The 20,732-nt window shown below is 43.5% G+C and overlaps 2 protein-coding genes across 10 annotated transcripts in view; both read left to right on the forward strand.

Annotated features, from left to right (window-relative positions):
* The window catches only part of LOC135370650 (uncharacterized), a 40,718-nt gene extending 39,495 nt beyond the window's left edge, over nt 1-1,223 (forward strand). For all 7 annotated transcript variants that reach the window (XM_064604433.1, XM_064604435.1, XM_064604430.1 and 4 more), the window contains exon 3: nt 119-1,223. In XM_064604433.1, coding sequence (XP_064460503.1) covers nt 119-959 — 841 coding nt within the window. In that variant the 3' untranslated portion in view covers nt 960-1,223. The remainder of the gene's footprint in view (nt 1-118) is intronic.
* Nucleotides 1,224-1,793: 570 nt separating this feature from the next.
* LOC135370651 (unconventional myosin-XVIIIa-like) overlaps nt 1,794-20,732 on the forward strand; it is a 60,119-nt gene continuing 41,180 nt past the window's right edge. For 2 of the 3 annotated variants that reach the window (XM_064604437.1, XM_064604439.1), the window contains exons 1-16: nt 1,794-1,863; nt 3,574-3,745; nt 6,603-6,979; nt 9,002-9,341; nt 10,332-10,523; nt 10,817-10,993; nt 13,399-13,612; nt 14,203-14,342; nt 14,435-14,535; nt 15,997-16,057; nt 16,186-16,330; nt 16,439-16,586; nt 17,477-17,581; nt 17,735-17,933; nt 19,186-19,414; nt 20,246-20,408. In XM_064604437.1, coding sequence (XP_064460507.1) covers nt 3,611-3,745; nt 6,603-6,979; nt 9,002-9,341; nt 10,332-10,523; nt 10,817-10,993; nt 13,399-13,612; nt 14,203-14,342; nt 14,435-14,535; nt 15,997-16,057; nt 16,186-16,330; nt 16,439-16,586; nt 17,477-17,581; nt 17,735-17,933; nt 19,186-19,414; nt 20,246-20,408 — 2,726 coding nt within the window. In that variant the 5' untranslated portion in view covers nt 1,794-1,863; nt 3,574-3,610. Of the gene's footprint in view, nt 1,864-2,062; nt 2,183-3,573; nt 3,746-6,602; nt 6,980-9,001; nt 9,342-10,331; nt 10,524-10,816; nt 10,994-13,398; nt 13,613-14,202; nt 14,343-14,434; nt 14,536-15,996; nt 16,058-16,185; nt 16,331-16,438; nt 16,587-17,476; nt 17,582-17,734; nt 17,934-19,185; nt 19,415-20,245; nt 20,409-20,732 lie in introns of those variants that run through there. The other variant, XM_064604438.1, reaches the window with a different exon arrangement.

Below are 20,732 nucleotides of genomic sequence, written 5' to 3' on the forward strand. Positions count from 1 at the left end.
AAATCTGACTTAATTCAACTAAAGTCGTTAGTGCCACAGGCCACTAGAGCACTTGCATAAAAATGCTTCTGTTACTGGTAAATGTATTGGTGTTCTGATCAGATAAACCCTTTTGCAGGTCTCTTCCCCTGGAGCAACTGCTGAATGATCACTCACCTGAAATACCAATAGCATCCCCTCTGAGGCCAAAGCCAGAGGAGTGTGCGCGCGGTGCCCAGCCACCAGGAAAACCGGAGGCACAGCCGTGTGTACAGACGAACAAGGCACCGACGAAGAGGCTTCACAAGACCGTGGGATCACAGACTGAAGAAACGACCCATGCATGCATGGGGAAAAAAAGGAATATGGAAAAGATTCCAAAAGCAATGGTCCGGCCCAGAAAGCCATCCCACGATCCCAGCAGACCTCCAGGCTCCTCGTGTGCTGCACCTCAATCTACAAGTGTACCCTGGCACGGCGGCCACATCTCCGTGGAACATTCCTTGAACAGGGGAGAGCCCTGTGCTCTTTCATCGAGTGTTTCATTCCAGCAGGCTTACCCTGCTCACAAGAGTGCCTCATCATCAACCATGAACTGTGCAGTGCCTTACAGTGTCCCACCTACCGTCGCGTACCAGCAAGCTACTGCTGCTCAGAGTAGCACGCCACTTTCTTTGAACAGTGCAGCGTCTAGTGCTGCATTCCAGCATGCTGCCTATGCACACAACAGTGCAATGTCTAGTGCTGCACGTGAGCAAGCCGCGCTTGCCCAGAGTAGTAGGCGGCAGTACGGTGTTGGGAACTATGACTACTCTCACTATTCACAAGCTCATACTCAGAGCCAGCACCCTGTCCAGTCCTACCCACTGCCAATGAACAACAGGACACTGGCATTCAACAGTAGAGCGCAATACGACGTACCATATCAGTACAGTAACAACCCCTATCTGCAGTGCCTGGAGAAGCTGAGTTTTGTATAGATTGTTGTTCTATTGTAAATACTTTGTTTTAAGTTGTAAAAGTACCTGCTATATTTATCCAAGTAATTACGTTGTCAAAGGACCTGACTTGAGATTTCTGTTTAAAATCATTGTAATTTTGTCATTACATTCATCATACCCTCATGGGACCTTTTACCAGATGTGCAATAATGCAGGATTTTTTACGCAAATTGTTTTAAATATGACCAAGGTGCCATGTCATGACTGGTAGTTTGTGAAATAAAAAGGCTGTTGAAGAACTCTTGTATCTAGTTTTCCTACAACTGGTGGGATTCGAAGGTAGCAAAGGTAGCCCTTCCCTCGACTGCAAGATATAGTGATGGGAGAATGGTTTGTGAATTTGGCTTGTTTTGTGCTATATTACTGCTTTCGCCCTCAAATTAAAAGCGGGCTCGCGGATGGACAAGTTTGTCTTGCCATCTTAAAATCGAACAAGCGCAATGCTTGCCCACGTCACATTTCAAAAAGTTTTACTTCCCTCTCCCTAAAAACTTGAGAGCAGGCACTCTCTAACAACAATAATGGTGCCGTGATGTGTGTGTGGGGAGGTGAAGTGATGCCGAAGGGTAAGCAACAGGGTAAAGCAACACTAGTGCGCAAGTAAGATGGAAAAAGTGTGTGTTATCGTGAAGTTTCGGTTTCACTTTCCCTAGAAGTTCTTTCGTGAGGTGACTGGTTTGGTCCTCTCTTGCTTCTTTAACTGTCGTGGTGTCGTGGCCGTGATATATGACTCTGACGTAATACATTGCAATGTACATAACATGACATACAAAATGTGTAGTGTTATAGTTATAAAGTCTACGATAGGTGTCTCTGGGTCCAACTTTTTAACGTCATACAAGATGGCGACGGTGTATGTTTGTTTATAGGAGGTCGACACTTCGTAAGTGTTTATAAACTTCCTACAGGCTGTTATTTTTAGGAGCAATTTTTATTTTATTTTCTGTCAGGAGAGCTTAAGCAATTTAGCTGGAGTCTGGTTCCGGCTTCTGTCCAAAAAAAGAAGCTCTCACTGAATTAACAGCAATAAGTGTGCTCACACCGGGATTCACTCTGTCATTTCCGTTACAACGCCTTGATTCCGCTCCGCTGTGCCAATGTTATGCTGTGTCCCTTGATGAGGTTGCACGGCAAGGAAGATTTTTTTGGAATGTAGTACTTGTCTTGGGCGTTTCATGCGCGCCACGCCTCCAATGAGCACGGTGAACTTCTGAACTTATCTGCTAACTGTTACCGTGGCATAGTCAACAGTATGAAAGTGCATATACCACGTGTGAGATTTCAACTCACGTCTGTACAACAGTAAATTGGGAGAACCGGTCACGTGGACTGAGGAACTGTGCTGGTTCATCCACCTAAATGCCTTGGCCATAACTGACCTGTCATTGACTCATGCGGCACAAACCCCGAATGATTAGTACTGATAATGATAATAAAAGCAGGAGAGTTCAAAAATTCATGCTTCCTAAAGCTAAAAGGAAATGTTAGGCAACACTTTTCTTGTGTTGCTAAACTTTCGCACAGTTCGTGTTAACCGACTAGGGAGGAATGGTAGGCTTCACCATTTGAAAGTTGGCTTCACCTCATTATCGAAAGGGATTCGGGGAGGGAAGCCAAGCTGCCACAGCCGCACTAACCTAACCTAACCTAACCTATCACCAAACTAACCTAAGGCATTATAAACTGGTCGGTTTAGTTTTAGCTTAGTTTAGTGCGGCTGTGGCAGCTTGCCTTGCCCTGTTTCTATAATGAGGTGAAGCCAACTTTCAAATGATGACGCCTACAAAAGGAATGACCAAGGTACTACAAATATGAGAACACCATACGACAGCAACGACTTCAATAGTTCATGAACTTCTTTCCACCGCGAACCATTTTTGCTGGGCAAAACATTTGCATGCCCAAAACGGGGCATTACAACATAGAGAGCACGTTGAGATTTGTTCTGAGAAAACATCAGCGAAATTTTGTTGGGTTACAGATTTCGACCATGGAGATATGTAACCAAACGTCAAACACATTTTGTAATCACATATTTAAACATCGAACAACATCTGCAATCGATCTGCAACCACGCTGGTTGAAATAGATGTATTCGCACCTGCGTGGATATTGAATGTGTCCGCACATGCGTGGTCGCTGCATTCGTAGGAAAACATCAGCATGACGAGGATGTCATGTTACAAATGTTTTCGCTCTTCAGCGTACAAACTTTTTCAGGAACATCGTCATCCACAGTTGTCCAATAACAGTAGGTTAAAGACACAGCAATGCTAGAGATAGCACACTTCGACTCCATTCCAGATTCACTGCGTGCTCTGAATTGTGGCTCCCCCTGGGGGACGTCGGCGGAGTCTAATTCATGTTTGCGGATGACACGCGGACACACGTGCACGCCGTAGAGGAGCATGGTCTTAACCGCGTCTCATACGCGCAGATTTCAAAGCGTTAGATTTCTACCCGCAAACCGAGATATTCGCGGATGTCAGTGCTGATTAGAGGACATAACCGCATCTGCGTACATCTGTTGGAAATGCCATTTTCACGGGCCTTTTACCTCCTACAATTTACAGTTCGTTTCTGTCGGTCATAGGTGACACACTGTCGTGTACCCATGATCCGCATCCATCATGTTTCCGTGGAAGAAAGCGAAAGAAAAGGAGAAAGATGATAAAGGGAAGAGAAGAGAGGAGAAAAAGGCCCAGGGCAAGTCAGCTGGGTCTGACACTCGCCGAAGGAACCTCGTAATTTCTGCTCCGATTCAGGCAAGTGTAATTTGTTGCCTTCTCCTTTTAACTTCACGCTACCAATATTTCCTTTGCGTCGGGCCTCTTAATAGTGCAGCATAAATAGTGGATGCTTTTGACAGGTAACATCTGCACCTTGCTCTTATTTATTGTTACCTATTTATTATCTGTCTATTGCTCTTTATTTATACATAGGGCCTTGTGTTTTTGGGTCTTATGCTTTCGGAAAACTAGGGGAGGCAAAAATCGGATGTTATTTCAGGAACCGTAAAAAACAAGATAAAATCTGTCGATATGGCTAACAAAGCAGGTCCTCAGGTGGAAAACAGAAAGTGTGCTTCTCTCATTGTAAATGAACATGAGATGTGAAATGTCTATTGGGAACATGCAGTGCTTGTGTTCACCAGCACCTCTGTTGGTGGCTCAATTGGCACTTTGCCAGGTTAGTATTCATGTGGGGTTTGGGGGTTTCACCCCAAGTGACAATGTACGAATCGGGGAGTAAAAAAACAGGTTTTGCAGAGTTTAACCCTAAAACACAATGCCATATTTATGCATGCCGTTCCACCTAGAATGCTAAAATTACATTGAAGGAGCTTCCTGTCTGAAAATTATGAGGTCAACACTATCTACCCTAGGCAAGCCTTTGCAATGACTTCTGAGCACTTTTATCAGTTTTAAGTCACGAGAAACCGAATTTTCTGAATGGAACTCCAAAGTTTTCGGAGGCAACATAACATTTTTTTCATCAGAAGCAGAAAGTGCATGTTGGATTTGTAGCATTTCATTAAGATCTCGAAGTATCTTGACCGATAGTCTACTGCAAGAAGGTATGTTGCATTTCTGTGTTGAAAAAGGTCGACTCATACACACCGCCGTGGTAACTGTGGTATTTCAGATGAGTGGCTCACTGTGGTTTACCAAAATACATGTTAGGTGAAACACCCTGTGTATTATCTCATAGCCTGCTCATGCTACACCTGTCTCACATTTTTTACCTCCCATCGCTACTACCAGTACTTAGACTGTTCATGAAACTGTGCATCATTTCAAACAGCTGTCCTGTTTTTTTTTTGTTTTTTTTTATTCAAACTACCCTACTTCTCCACTTACTGTGGAATTGTGTAGGGGAGAGGGAAATACAGCTGATACAAAAATGTCAATCACTATATCTAGCTAACAAAAACTCAGTGCTTTCTAAGTATCAGGAAGATTCAGACATAAATAAACAAAGCTTCATGGAGAACCTGTTTCTACTGTTGGTGGCAACTAGGTCCCGTGGAAGGCCATTCCATTCTGATATGGTTCGCACGAAAAATGAATCCTTAAAGACTGACGACCGGTGGCGATACGGCTCGACCTTGCATGCGTGATCCAGCCGTTCCGAGATAAAATGGGGACTTCGCAAATAATCGTATCGGCTAACACCCGTGTATCCATAGTATATGTCGAAAAATATGTTTGCTCAGGCATTTAAAATATCAGTGTATTGTATGACTTTTGCAGCTATGCATGAATAGCTACGTAAATGGCTCAGCATTTTCTTTTACTGAACCGGAGTCTACCATTTTTCTAAATTTTGGCTTAGTTGCACTCTGTTTAGGGTAGCACATAAAAAGTTTTATTAGTTGATGTTTTTGGATAACTGCTTACATCTTGTTATATTTTTATTCAAAGTTCATCGTACATGGGTAGACACTTGTATGATCAGGTTTTACATTCTTTCCAAACCAGGGGGGTTAAAATCATGTTTTATGTTGGAAGCTGAGTAAAATCTGGTGGTACGATTTGAAAGAGTCAGTTCAACTTTGTGTGGAAGAGACAGAGAGAGAGAAAAAAATCTGAGAAGAACAGCACACCAAAACTGGAACAGGCAGTGACAAGACAAGTTCTCATGTTTTTACCGGGTCCAATCAGAAGTGACAGCGATTACAGTTGGCAGTAAAAACAGGTTTCACCAGGTCAATGCCAATGATGTCAGGCCTCAACTTCTTCTAAGCATGTAGCGAAGGGTTGTGCACATTTTCCGACCACCTCACATCGAACCACGAGCTACACTACGGTGGCGCATGGATCAGAAATTTCAGGTGTATGTCCAGTTCATTGCATCACAATAAAACACTGCGTAATACAGTAGAACCTCGTTGTAGTAACTCTGCTTTTAGTAAAACTCTGCTAGAGAACTGTGGTCCTGACTGAATTCCTATAGACCCAACGGTTTAATTTTCTGATATAGTAAACAGAGAAATTCCAGGATGCCGCTTATAGTAAAGAACAGACACTCAGAATGTGGGTTTTGGTGGGTCGGATCCCACCATCTTGTCATGTCGATGTCGCTGGGGATGTTGTTTGCCACATGTGTATTATTATTATTATTATTTTGTGTGTGTGTGTCGCTGTGGAAAGGGAACAGCCAATAGCGTCCATCCACTTGATGTGAGGCGGAAGTGCATAGCGGGTAACAGCTGCATGGGTGAGGTAGTTCTTAGTTTCTTCCCAATTTTGTGCACTTTTTCTCGCACCATTTCTGCTGATGTGAACGAGGGACACTATGCACATACGACAAGCCTGGAGAACTTTTATGCGATGTATACAAAGTCTACGGCACGGCAGGCTTCAATTACGTAATTTTTTTAAACCTTTATAAAGCATTTTCCTAACACTGCAGAGTTCCTATTTGCACATAGCACCGTAATAAATATCTCAATGACTTGTCCTACTCCACTGATGACTCCTTTAAAACTACACCTGATGTAATAAAGCTCCTGACATAGTAAAATTATCCATGAGTCCCAGCCAGTTTACTATAAACAGGTCCTACTACATCCTCATGGCTCTGCAGTGTCTCATGTGCCTATTTGTTTTCACTGTGCAGACCCAGTTTGGCAGTAGTTTGACTTCACCGATAGCGGAAGAACATGTCGCAGGCGGGAGCAACTCCCAAGCTTCTTCTCACGAACAGGGCGTCACTGCACCTTTCAATGGTGTCACCAAAAAGCCACCACCCGTTCCACCCAAGAAGTTCGGCGTGGCCAGGACCCTCAGTGCACCCAAGAGCAAGCCTCCCGAGAGGCCGACGCCGCGGTCTGCTACGCTTATGGTGCAGTCGTCATCGAGAAGTCCCTCGGGAAAGGTCCAGGAAGAAAAGAAACGAGCCAAGCTGAACCTGGTGCTTCCGAGTGTCAAGACAGACGCGCACTGCCTACCGCCGCGTGTACTCACCGTGGTGCGGCAGCCCACTGGGGATTTTGGGTGAGGGTTATTTATTTTATTTATTTATTATTTTATTTATGTACTTATTTAAGGTTCAACAAAGGTCAAGAGACATTTCACCCTATTCAACCTGTACCCATTGTGTTTTCTTTGTTAGTAAAGTGCTTCCCGTCTTTCCGGCCGTGTAAGGCGGAAGGTACAGCTCGCATCAGAGTTAAGTTGAACGTCATTCCGGCATGCGGACCCTGGTGGTGCTTAGCAGAAATAACTTAAGGCGCTAATTAAGGCGGAGGGGCGAAGGGGGAGACCCTCGCTACGAAGGCATTTCTTTCCTGCTAGGTGCGGCCAGGGTGGCTCTCTTCCCTGATTCGCATGCCGAAGCTGGAGTTGTTCAAGTTAACTTTGACGCGAGCCGTACTAGGATTAGGAGTATGTACTCAGGTTCTTCGAGCACCAAAGCAAATAAGGGTATATTCAGCTTGAATTCTGAATCACGTATGGAATTTTATAGTTCTGAAACTGTGCCGGTAGCCTGAAAGGCTCAGTCCGGTTCAGGTTGTTATATTGATAAGGTGCACCAGCTTGACATGCGATGTGAAAACAACATTAAAGTTGGGCATTTCAGTATCTGTACTGGCGTCATCACTGCTGCATAAAGAAAACACTGTCCAGGTCCTGTCAAAGAACCAAACGAGATCAGGAATCCTTTTAAAATCGTCGTTCATGTGCTGATTATGATGTCCATGTGGGCATTGAAATGTCAAAATATCATCAAAATCTTCAACAACAGAAGCTATACAGCAAGTGCTGCTTCATACGAAGATCCATGTTCACGTAGGATGTACATACAGTAAGCTCTCGTTATAACACACTTTTTAAAACTTTATCACTTTATTTGAAGCCTCGTGGTGTCGCGACCAAAATGCATCTCTTTCAAACACCTGACTGTGCTTAGTGCGAAGAGCGAGCTGGTAAAAGCCTCTTCAGCAAATACGTATTGCACCTTACGTCTAAGCCTAAATAAGCCTTACGTCTTTCCCTTTCTCTCGTAGTTCATGTCAGTTAAGATGCTGCAAAGGTGCTAGCCCCAACATATGTTTCTTTACTTACAGGAATTCATTCTAAGGTGTTTCAGAGGGTACTGTAGCTGTTTTTGTAGGACTTCAGCTTTTATTGAATTGCTGCTTATATTGAAGTTTTACTATTCCGGTTGACTTTGTTATAACAAGGTTTTACGAGGCGTATGCGTATATGGTTATATAGTTCAGTTATAGAACTATTCACTTCGTTCCTAAAATGACTGTTTTCACAACAACAGAAATTGCTGTAACATGTAAGGATAATACCTTTTGGGAGAAGAGCAATACGCTACGGAAGTAGGTCAGCGGTCCGGCACAGCTCCCTAGTTTCCCGCTCTCCCCCATTGTCCGTGGGGTGATATCGTTCGTCCCTCTCCCAAATAAGGGGGTAGCACTTCGAGGCTAGGCGCTCGTGGGCCCTTCTCTGAACCCAAGCGGAGTACCATGCCAGTCTACGAATACACACCCTCTTATAGATACTTCTTCCTGTGTGTTTTCCCAAACTTTACCGTCTCTAATGTGCAGAGACAAACGATCGTAACTTGTACAGTGCTGGACAAACGTTTCCAGAACGTACTCCTCAGCACTCCAACCGCAGAGTGACACGCTAGCTGCGAATGCTATTGTACGGACTTGCAAACAGGTGACTGGTTTGCCTAGGCACGTCTGTAAGTCCATACAGTTCCATTCGCTGCTAGCGTGTCACTCTGAGGAAAGAATGCACCGGAGCGTGTTCCGTAAACTTTTGTCCAGCACTGTACATTTCACCTGCTGCACAGTCCCTTGTGGGCTATGAGTAAGCATATAGCGCAGTAACCCGTATAGCAGTAACCCGTATAGCAGTGACCCGTATAACAGTAACCCGAAAAACAGTAACCCGTATAACAGCAACCTGTATAGCGGCAACCCGTATAACGGCAGCCCGTATAACAGCAGCCCGTATAGCACAGACAGTTTGCAACACATTTGGCATTGCTTGCAGATTTTCCTTGAGACGTTCTGCCCTGTCTGATGGCATACCAGGCAGCGACGTGCGGCCGAAAACCATCATGTTTGCAGAGCCGAGCACAGTTGCCAGCTCGGTGTCGACGGGGCTCCTACCCGGCGACCGCCTGCTCGAAGTGAATGGTGTTAGTGTGGAGGACATGTCGAGAGAAGGAGTCATTGACCTGGTGAGGGCGTCTGGGGACAAAGTCGCACTCAAGGTCCAGCCACTGCCAGAACTGTGCGAGATTGTTTCGAGAGTGGCGCAAGGTTCCTCTGTGACAGGGTTCTCGCGTACGCTGTCTCGTGTGAGCAGCCGCCGTTGCAAGGTGCTTGGGGTGAGTATCGAAGCATGTCGTCTGCCAGATCATGTAGCCAAACAAATTGTAGTTCTGCTTAGTATGTGTCGGGGATGGGCAGTATTTAGAGGGACTGCCGCATCTGTCCCGATCGATCGATTTCAAAACTATAGTACTGTCGTACTCCTTTATCACTGACAATAAAAATGACAAAAAAAAAAACTGACACCAAAAATACAACTGGAATTAGTGGAGTAGTTTCTGTGCAATTTGATGTAATGTGTGGCAAGAGCGTACGTAGGATTCTTCGTTTTGGATTTAAACCCGATTTTTCACGACGGTACCCTCCGAACAAATTTTCAAGAATTCAGGGAAAACCCGATATCATCCGGAATCCTTGCGGTCCTTCAACTTTTTCCTCGGTAAACCGTCGGTTCTCTGAAAAGTTAACCATAATATCAGCAAAGAGAGCTATTTGTGACAACCTATTTGTCCTCCTGTTATGATTCCCTCCTGCGGGAATCAAAGACGAGCTTTTGTGGAGCTCTAGCAAGTGCGTGAACACCGCTGTCAGTCACTGCCCCCGTTCTGAGCAGAAATATAAAGATACTTGATGAAAGATGGAAGTCACTGAAAAGGTTAGCCAGCTGTAGGACTCGAACCCACATCTTCTGGATTGCCGGTTCACACTTTCCCAGTGACTTCCAAGGGTGCCTAAAGATTCTTGTTTGTCATCCCTGTGTCACAGCAATGGCTTGTTTCACATGCCTTTCATTTCACCCTAAATTTCCCCGGTGACGCATAAAACAGAGGTCATGGCGCCCGATTTCTCCCTCCCGAATTTAAAAAAATCATAAAACCCGAAAACGGATAACCCTAAGCATACGCCAGATGTCGAGAGTGTGCCCGAATTCCGCCTGAAACCTGATTCGCGTTTGAATTCTACCGGTGTTTGTGACGCACACTGTCCGCTAAAAAAATGAAGCACATGCCATGTTTAGTTCTGCAGAATAGCTTCTTTTATTACAGGCAAAAACGGACGAGGAAATTGCAGCAGAGCGCCAGTGGATAAAGTCTGTCAAGGTGTGGGTGATGTTCGATGGAGGCTATGCTAGTGCATCGCTAGTGAAGTCTGATTCGAAACCACTGGAAGGCAAGGTTAAGGTCAGGTTGGATGCTTCCGGCGAAATAGTTGAAGTTGATGAAGAAGATGTGGAAAAGGTGAGCTCACTCATGAATTTCTGCCCAAACACGTGCTGTACCATGAAAAATTCGTTACCATATTTCATGGGAGCCCGGGCAATGCCCTAGATCATTTGAAGAAACTTGGAAAAACATTTCATTCAATCTAATTTTCATCCAGTTATTTATGATTGGCCACAAATTGGCTGCATAATACCCATAACGCTTCAGTTTTATGTATGTTTCAGTTATAGGTTTTCTTTTTTGTAGATCTGCTTTGTTGTTCTTGCGTCATTTGATCCGCAACATTTCTGGTCCCGCTTTTCTTGCAGGCGAACCCTCCTCATCTTGACTTTGTTGAAGACCTGTCCCAACTTCGGCATCTGAACGAAGCCAGTGTACTGCACGTACTGCGCAGCCGTTTTTCCGCCAACCTCACTCACACATACGCTGGCTCGGACATGGTCGTCTTCAATTCGCTGCAACCTCTTGCCATATACTCTGAAAAGGTGCATATATTTTTAATTTTAAAATTTGTTTTGATTTATTTACAAACACACTAAATACACAGCTACATCTGGCGGTACATGGAGGGGACACTTCCTGCTAAAGTCTCCTCCCTAGTAAGAACATAAGTGATGCTACGAACATGAGCATTCATACATTCGCTGACTGATATTTCTGACTTAAAGGAGCCACAAAACCAGTCCGAATTATTGAGCAGTCTAAATTTTTAGACAAAGGCTTACATCTGCAACGTTTCAAAAAAAGCTTTCTTTGAGCGCACACACTGGCTTAAAATAACTGTCGACACAAGTTTGATTCGCCACACGGACGTACGGATACGGTAAAGTATCGTGGCGAATTTCTGCTAGCATAGCCTTGTCGTGATACATCTCAGAGGGCGTGGTCACATCCGTAAGGATTGTCGCAGTTGGCGGGGACGCAGCAGCAACATCTTCATCGCTATCACTGTCGTCTGAATTGTCTGAGCCCTTCTGCTACTAAGCTTCGCCTTTGTGCACGCAGGTCAACACGCTTCCTTTCGTAGTGCGGTACGAAATATCGGGTCTCAAAATGCACTGCATGCACTGTATCAGCTTTTAGCTCTTGGAAGACAAGCAGTCAGACAAAAAAAAAAAAAAGCTTGGAGCGAAATGAGAACGACAAACCAGGCAGTCCTTCCAGAACCCTGTCCGAAATATTGGAAGCGGAAATACATTGTCTGTATGGGTCGTTTTTCTGTACCAAGTGTCTTGTTAGAAAAATTTGAAAATTCGAATTTTTTGAGTCAGAAATATCGGTCGGTGACTGTATTAATGTATAACAAGATTTACAAAATATAATAGAAACATTCCAATGGGTATCAGCTCTTGTTCAGACTATATCAAATACACTAAAAATAGTATGTGAATAGAAGCTAGCAACAGTAGTAGTTAAATGATTAAATCACAAACCAGTGGCAATTAAAAAGCATTTGACCTTTCTTTTAAATACAATAGATCAAGTAGAAATACCCAAAATATTCAGTATCTGGTGTAGAATGAAAATATCATAAAGGTTAGAAGAAATAGGAGCATATTAGTCAGACTACACTGTATTCCACTAAAGCACACATTTGCAGGTATTTGGTAGAACGAAAAAAAAAAAAAATTAAACATTGAAATTTTTTTTGAAGACATAAGAGCAGAGATTTTATGCAGTGTTCCGAAATACCAAGTATGAGCTGTGTTTTACAGAACCTAGCCATTGCTTATCTATTTATATCCCAAAGACCCTAAATGCCCCAATAATTTTAGAAGAGCTGTGAAGATAGTTTATTTGAACAATGAGGCCTTTGGTTATTAGTAACCTATGTATAATCACTAAACATTTTTTGTTCAGTGAATCAACCAACAAAACAACTGTTTGCTTTCGGTAACATATACCAGTACAATAAAAAAATAAAAAGCAATGCCAAAGTCCTATTAACTGTGACTACACAGAGGGAAGGTAAAACGGGTAGGAACACTTTATTACAATTAACATGAACAAGACCTTCGTGCAGGGCATGAACAAGATTTTCGTCACTTTATTAGCTTATAGCGCAATAATACCTGAGGGAAACCAGTATTGAAAAAAGAAACGTGGTATTTAGAAGGCAACAGTCATTTACTGTGGATTTATACGGGCATTCCACCCTTTATGAATTGCAAGCTCATAGTCATCACTAGAGCGCAGATTTTCATGCAAATGCATGTTTTGTTCTCTATGTGGTTTGGTATCTGGACCATGAAAAAACGCTTTTGGTTTTTCTTTCGGACCGATCAGAAGGGTTCTATGATGCATATAAATGCATATTTTGCATGTAAGTGCAAAATATGCATGAAAAGTGCATATTTTGCCATATTGTCAGGGGCGAGAGCTTGTTTCTTCATTTTTCATGGGTGGTTTTGCTGTTTTTGGGACAGCGTTGGGTCGTCTTTTGCAAAAAATTCCAGTCAAAATCTAATATTTTTCATGCTTCTGTGGGGTGAGGTACAGTTGTTCGCCCTTACCCTGGCTGCTCCATTCTCCACCGTGTGCATGGCCGATGGGCAGTACTTCACAGTTTGCCATATTACCGTTACGTAGACGGGCGGCGTTCACATTTTAATTGGCGTAGTGCAGTGCCGAACGCTAAGACGAGGCGAAAAAAGCCTGAGCATGGGAAACGCGAAAAACAAGAACATGCATGTGTTGCACATGTTCAGCCTTGTTTTGTCATGGGTTTCATCCATACATTGCTACCTGCATTGACAATATTGTATCAATAACAAATGCAAAGCCTTCAGGTCAATGATTGCATTAGTGCATATTTATCCGCGCTCTAGTCATGACAGTACACCTGCGCAGTGCACGAGGCGGGTTTTTCCACTATGTTTTTTCCTTCCAGGTGATGCGCTTGTTTAAAAGCTGCCGGCCAGATGATCTACCGCCGCACATATTCGCGGTGGCTCAATCTGCCTACGCGTCACTCCTTGCCACACGTCGAGATCAGTCCATTGTGCTCTTGGGGCGTAGTGGAAGCGGCAAATCGTGCAATGCAAAGCAAGTAGTGCAGCACTTGTGCACTACAACTGGAGGTGCTAACAGCACAGCTTTTGCAGGTAGGCCAAACTTTCATAGCTTTTAGTTGCAACGAATTCAGGTACACCTAAGGAGTAATTTACAAGCCCATTTGGAAAATTGGGTCTCACTTCAGTCTTTTTTTAATTTATTTTTATCATTGTGTACAATAAATGCGAAAGGAAATAAATCCATGTATTTTTTTGTTCTTTTTCACATTTTGGGGGTTCTTTTTCACATTACTTTCAAACTAGGCACATTAAACTGCCTCTGTGTATTGAATATGAATAGAGTGTATATTTTTAGGGTTAGGCCCGACTACTACAGATTATCCCCCCAGATATGAACTTGCAAGTCTGAATAACGCGAGGAAATATTTTGTGTAAATTTGTTGCATCCCATTCCCGCAGGGCTATATCGCATGCTGTTCAGCAGCTCACATGGCTTCTGTAACGAGAAACACGAAGAATCTGGATGGATTCAGAGTGTTCTTTCATGTATGAAGGGCAATGTTACGTGTGAAGAAGACATTTGAATCTAACAGAGTTGCACAGCTGAAATTTCTTGTATACCGTATTTTCTCGAATCTAAGCCGACCCCCGAGTTTAGGGTTTCACGTTGTTGCTTACAGAGAAGCTTAGTGCAACATCGGTACTGCTGGAGTCCTTTGGCAATTGTCGGACGGCAGCAAACACAAATGCTTCTCGCTTCACTCAACTCTTTTCCTTTGACTTTGACCACTCTGGCCAGATGGTCTCCTCATCTGTGCAGGTACATAACACCCTTCTTGGTATTGTCCCATTCTCCCATTAGTAAGCAGCAAGAATAACCGTAGTAACACACCCAGTTGTTTGTTATTGAAGACGTTCATGCTGGAACGTTCAAGAGTATCAAGAAGACCTGACGGAGAGCCAAATTTCCACATCTTCTACTACATGCTGGCAGGCATGAGTGACCCTCTGAGGTATTCTGGCTTTCCTTTACTTGCTCTTGAGCTTTATAAGACTGTTGTTTGTAGCCTTTTGGGATATGCGCGCCATGTGCAAAGAACTTGTACAGCCGTTGCCTTATAATTCAGTAGCATGCCTCACATGTTGCCAGTGGTGTCGGAAGTCCCTCACCACAGGGGAGGAAGAGACAAAGTTTGGAGGTTTGGTGCAGAAGAATGATATATGCTATACAGTGTGGAATGACTCTACAGCTTCCATTTATGTTTAGTCTTCCTCTATGTGAATAGTAGAAATAGTTGGAGGAAAAGCGAGTGCAAAATTGACAACACAGGGACGGACGGACACGGACTAGCGCTCACTACCAACAACTTAATTGCAGACAAATACCACAGCTTAAATAAAACCGGAAATGACACACTCCGGAATTCCTTTCCAAACTTGCTTCACTACGTGCACTGGGGCTGGGGTATTGAGTACTAGCCCATGTCCGTCCGTCCGTCCGTCCGTCCGTTCTCTTGTGTTGTCAATTTTGCACTCGTTTTTCCTCTAAGTACGTGTGTACCAACGTGAACGAGAACAGTTCTGCATAATAGAAATAGTAGGTGTGTGTGGTAATATTCCAGTTCTCGAATTCAAATCAAATATCAAACGCTCGAACTATTTTATCTGCGAATCGAATATCCAATATTCAGTTCGGCGAATGTCTGACTCCTCCCCGAATATGAACGACACCACCCCAAAAATGGGCTTCACCTGTTGCTTCCATGCATGATGTGAAGCCTGCTTTACAAAATTTGCTGTCCTGCAGTGCCAGCACAGGCGGGACGGTGTTTCGTTTAAGAAAACGTCATCCAAAGTTTATTGTGTATGCATCGTCTGAGGAAGTGGTGGCCCCCCTCCCACATGCACTTTAGTGGTGCCAATGGGGGACTTTTATTTGATGTCTGGGAAGTTGTCTTCACAAAGTTAGGGTTCTTGAATAACGACTGCAGCCCATGAACAAAAAGGGTGCCTTATAAAGACTCCATAGTCTTTAGATTTCAGCAACGCAATTTCCCTGCGCAAGACATACACACTGTGGGCACAAGACCATAGCTTGTGCAGTACTCTATCTAGTCTAGCTGGTGGCTAAGTAGTACCAGGCACCATAGAGGCAATTTGTCATTGAGAAAGCGCGTTGATCTCAGTAATCTATGTCATAGCTAAAAGTCATCTGCATAGCAGCGACCACTACTGATGTACCACAGTAGTACGTGTAGTATGTTATTTGTACTGATAAGACACGACTAGAACCACATCCTTGTGACACAGTAGTACTTGAGTTATTTCGGAAGTGCCTGACGTAGTTCCAGAGTTTCAGGTCTCACTAGTTGAATCAAGTGAATGTAAACTTTCGAGTGCTTGCACAACCCCTTCTTAGATTTTTTCTTGAGACTCCATGACCTGCCAGGTCCGTTCTCTTGTTCCTTCCGCAGGAAAGAAATGTGCATCGAATCCCTGGAGGAACCAAATCACTTCCTGACACCACTGAGAAAGGTGAGTTTTGCCTTGTCTCAGAGATTTAGCAGCAGAAGTCCTTCACATTTTGGTGGGATAAACTGTAGTCTGCATTTCTCATCGTTAGTGCTAATTTTGAACTTCTTTTTTTTAAATTTTAATAACAGCCCGAAGACAAGAGGAAAGCAACGGTCATGTGGGACCTAATCCTGGCCTCCCTGCAAACACTGTCAGTAAAAGAGCAGGAATCAAAGAGCATCTGGGCTATTCTAGCGGCTATATACCACTTGGGAACAGCTTCAGCGTCGAGAGGTAATACGTTTGTATAAGCGTCGTTTGCATGAACACTGTCCCATCTGTGACAATGAGGCAGATATTATTGATGGCTCTCTCACAGCTAGTGAAACAATATTGTTCAAGGTCCCAATGGCAGGCTCACATTTGCTCGACCGCAAAGTGCACAGAAGGCGGCAGTTCTGCTCGGAACCTCCGTGGAAGACCTTGCCAAGGCAGTCTTTTCCCATGACTCCTTGCTGTCCGCAAGCGGCAACAGTCGCCTGGCATCTCGGTATGGCTTTTCCTACTTTTCTCCTTTGTGTCAGTCGACTTCTGCTTTGGAAGTAGCTCAGGTATGTGACCTAATATGAAGTGGCGTGTCTAGACTCCTTTGACCTGTTGTTTGCTTGTTGTATCAAGACGTCAAGTGCACATTTACTTGTGCACTGTCCCTTGGAATAACTTTTCTATCCTCTATTCCTGGGAAAAAGAAAGCATCATGAAATGTTGCCCTCATATGAAAGGTGACTGCAGCAGTTGCGGGTAACAGGTAGACCACTCGAAATGGCTTCCAGTGGAGGTGCCTGTGGTGATTGTATTGAAAGACAGCTCTACAGTAAACCTCTCTAGTACAGAAAATCTACACCATGTGGTATCGTTACGATCTTTTTGGCAGTCCTCCCATCTTAATGCATACTCCCTTGTCTTACATACAGTCAAACTCCTTTACAACGAAACTCAGGGGACAGCAAAAAAAATTTGCAGTAAAGGTATTTTCGTTAAAAAGGATGTCCATAATTGGACCTATAGGGCTCCGGCGGGACTACAAAAAAATTTGCTGTAGCGGTAGTTTCGTTAAAAAGGTGTTCGCTATAAAGGAGTTTGACTGTATTTTAAAAAGAAGGCAGACTGTACCCCAGAGCGCATGGTTTGCAGAAATGCATGCTTTCTGCTTTATTTGCGCCAATCGCTCTATGAAGTCACTGTGTCAATAAGGTGTCCCCCTCCCCTCCCACTCTCTTACATGGCCTCTGTTGGTTGCAGACCTCCTATACCATTCTGATGAGCCACTACTATTATACATGCAACATTCATGAAGGGATTCGCGATTAAATTGTGCACTAAATCGTTCAGGAAGTCTTTGCTATATGAGATTCTCACTGTGAATTTGTTATGTTCCAGAAATGCTCAAAATGAGAGCCCCACCGAACCCTTGGAGCCATTGCAAGCATTCGTCATGGCACTCTACTCAGAAGCATTTAGTGCACTCGTGGGCCTCATTAACCGGTACGTGCTCCTTCCGACTTCGACATGACTCGTGTTGTGTGTCGATAAAAAATTGACACGCGATAACGTATGTCAATTTATAATTAGCAATCATCGTCGCAGTTATTATTTTGCCCGTGCTTTATCTTTGCCTTCCTTCCGTTATCTGTTTAGCGCTTTGGCAACTCCAGGCAGGAACATTGCCACCATCCACATCTTGGATGCTCCAGGCTTTCAATTCCCATTACCCAGCTCAAGTAGCCATCGCACTGGAGCTACGTTAGAAGACCTCTGCCACAACTACGCTCAAGAGCGGTTGCAGCTCTTATTCCACGACTCAACATTCCGGGCGCAACAGGAGCGCTACGACCAGGTATGCGTTGGAAGTTTGGAGTGAATATCCGAGGACATCCCTCCACCTATATATATCCTATATCGATATATCTTATCCTATATCCATCTTATATCTTATCCTTTATATCCTATATATCCATATTATCCTATATCTTGTCCTATATCCATATATCTTATGGCTGCTACACAGCCATAAGATATCCCGTAGCAGACGACAGGAAAAGACGGCGGTGTCATCTGTATTGCTAACTGTCGTCTGCTAAGTGTGCAGCACCCCACTCCCTATACGTATTCCGGAACTGTGTGAACGCTCAACCAAAACGGTACTTCTGCCCCAGTGAGCAGAAGTTAAAAAACAGCGATAATACGCAGACAAGAGACAGACACCACAACGTTCGACTTCATCTCTCGTCCGTTTATTATCGCTGGTGTTTACCTTCCATATCATGTACCAACAGGCCCAACTATGTACCATACCCAGTGAGCAATTTCTTGTTTCCCTTGAAAGTTGAAAGCTCTCTTGCGCACCAGAATTGCATTCTGCGCTCATACTTCTTGGGTGAATGTGTATCCTTGGGTTTGTAATCGCAATTTCTATTACTCCTGACACTTTTTTTTTTCAAGCCCTTCTTTACTCTTTTAAGAATTTGCCAATTTTCTAGGCGGCACATTTAGGATATATATTCAGCGGGGTTTTAAATTTGCGGTGCACTTTCTTCACGGTCGTACCATGGAGCTGATCTGGGTGAGAATGCTCGTCCAAGACTTCATGAGCTGAGTGTGCGTCAAAATAGTGCTATAATAAATTGCACTCTGTGCGTAAATTTGACTTAATAAAACTGATTAGCTTCAAATTACAATCATTTTCTATACTTTCCGATCATCGCTAACAATATTTTACGGTACTTTAAAGTTGCTGTAAAATAATTACAAAATATGTGAAAAATTATATCCTCACAAAAATTACTACTTTTACAATACACAGTGTTTGATTTTGTTTTTATGTTTACCCAACTAAGTGTAATAACAACACCTGTATCATTCCCAAGTCAGCTGCCTCTTTGTCTCTGAAGTGAAACGCAACATATCAGCTACACAGAACTAATTTGCATGATTTCACAACTTGAAATTTCCCTGGTGTACAGCGATGCACAACTCGAGTTCCTCATGTCATGTCTCTATTTCCTTGTGCTCAAGGTTTTCCCGTTACCGTTCTCAGACTTTATAAACTTGACAAATTCTTCTTCTTTGTTCTCTTCTCGTTCCTGTAGGAAGGTGTTACTCTCGATGTGGATGAATTCCAGACGTCTTTGCCGTCATCTATGGTTTCCCTGCTGGATCAGTGTCCACCTCAGCAAGGTTCACTGCGGGCGTCCACTACAGATCTGCGCATTAGTGACCAGTGCGGTCTCCTCTATGTGTTGGACGAGGAATCGCTTTATCCTGGCAACGTAGATGAAGCATTCCTTGACAAGGTCTTCCAACTGTGTGACTCGCAGGGTGAGCTGGGTTGTGCCAAACTAGACTGACAAAAAATAACAGCTCTATTTTTTATGATTATGACTGGGGAGCTTCATCGCCAGGGGTCATACTCTACCCCATTGCTGGTGGTAACGTGGGAACATAGACTGACATTTTTGTGGTTGGTTATGAAATCACAAATGTTTTTTTTTTTTTTTTTCAGTTTTCCCCATCAAATATTATTTTATGAAATAAACATTCAATTCAATTCAAATCTCAAAACGTAAGCTGTGATAGAGTTGAGAAAGATCTGGTTTTAAAAATGATATTGGTTTGTAAAGCAAAATAATTTTGGTAGTTAGTATGAAATACTCAACTCGCGAGTACATAAATCGACATTTGATACATTTGATCTAGTTATTTGCCTACAAATTGTGAAAACTAAAAAAAAAAAAAAAAAAAAATGAGATGTCAGTTCAGTACAAAGACTGTTCAGTGGTTATATTGTTATACCCTTGTACCCTTATACCAACTTGTTATACTTCTATGACACATGTTACAACTCCCTATGTCATAGTAATTATGGAGGGCATGCCTTATCCACAGTCTAATATTTTATTTATTTGTTTCGGTCGCACACAAAATTTAGCACTGTAACATCTATCAGGGTTAAAGCCTAAGCTAGTGGGGTCCGGCTAACGTACCTGATCTCACTAATGTAAACTCTCATAAATGTAGTAGAGCGGTACTAGTAGTATGTACTCGGAGCAACCCAATGCACTCTTGCCAAACGGCCAAAAACTACGCCAGCCCAGAAGCACGGACCTGATGCAATTAGAGTGCGTCTAACGTTTCTTTGCCTAACCGCAGAACACCAAGAACTAATTCGACGTGGCCAACTTCCAACTCAGTTCGCCCTCAACCACCTCCACGGCACGCTGCCCATCACGTACAATGCGTCGGGCTGGCTCAAAATAGGCCGTGAACATGCTGCATTCCGTCAGGTGGCATCACTACTTCAAGACACTCAGAAGTGAGTCCTTTCTCTGGGAAATCGATTAAAGAATTCCACTAGTTGATCTGGAATGAGCAGCCAAACCCACTACGAACCAACAGAACTTGGCATGAAGTGAATTTACCAGTAAAAAGCGGTTACACTCCAGGCAAGAGCCTCGCAGAAGCAGTTTCCTGCATCTGACAAACTTACTGAGCCAGCACAACATGCGCCGTTTCTCAGCCATGCGCAAAATACTGAAGTGATGACAGTACTTGGAGTTTTCGGTTCAATCTGACGTTTAGACTGTTCGTGTTCTTCACTGGGGAGCGAAAAAAGCTATAAGAATATAACACGCACTCA

The sequence above is a fragment of the Ornithodoros turicata genome, chromosome 10, assembly GCF_037126465.1.
Source record: "Ornithodoros turicata isolate Travis chromosome 10, ASM3712646v1, whole genome shotgun sequence".
Lineage (NCBI taxonomy): Eukaryota > Metazoa > Arthropoda > Arachnida > Ixodida > Argasidae > Ornithodoros > Ornithodoros turicata.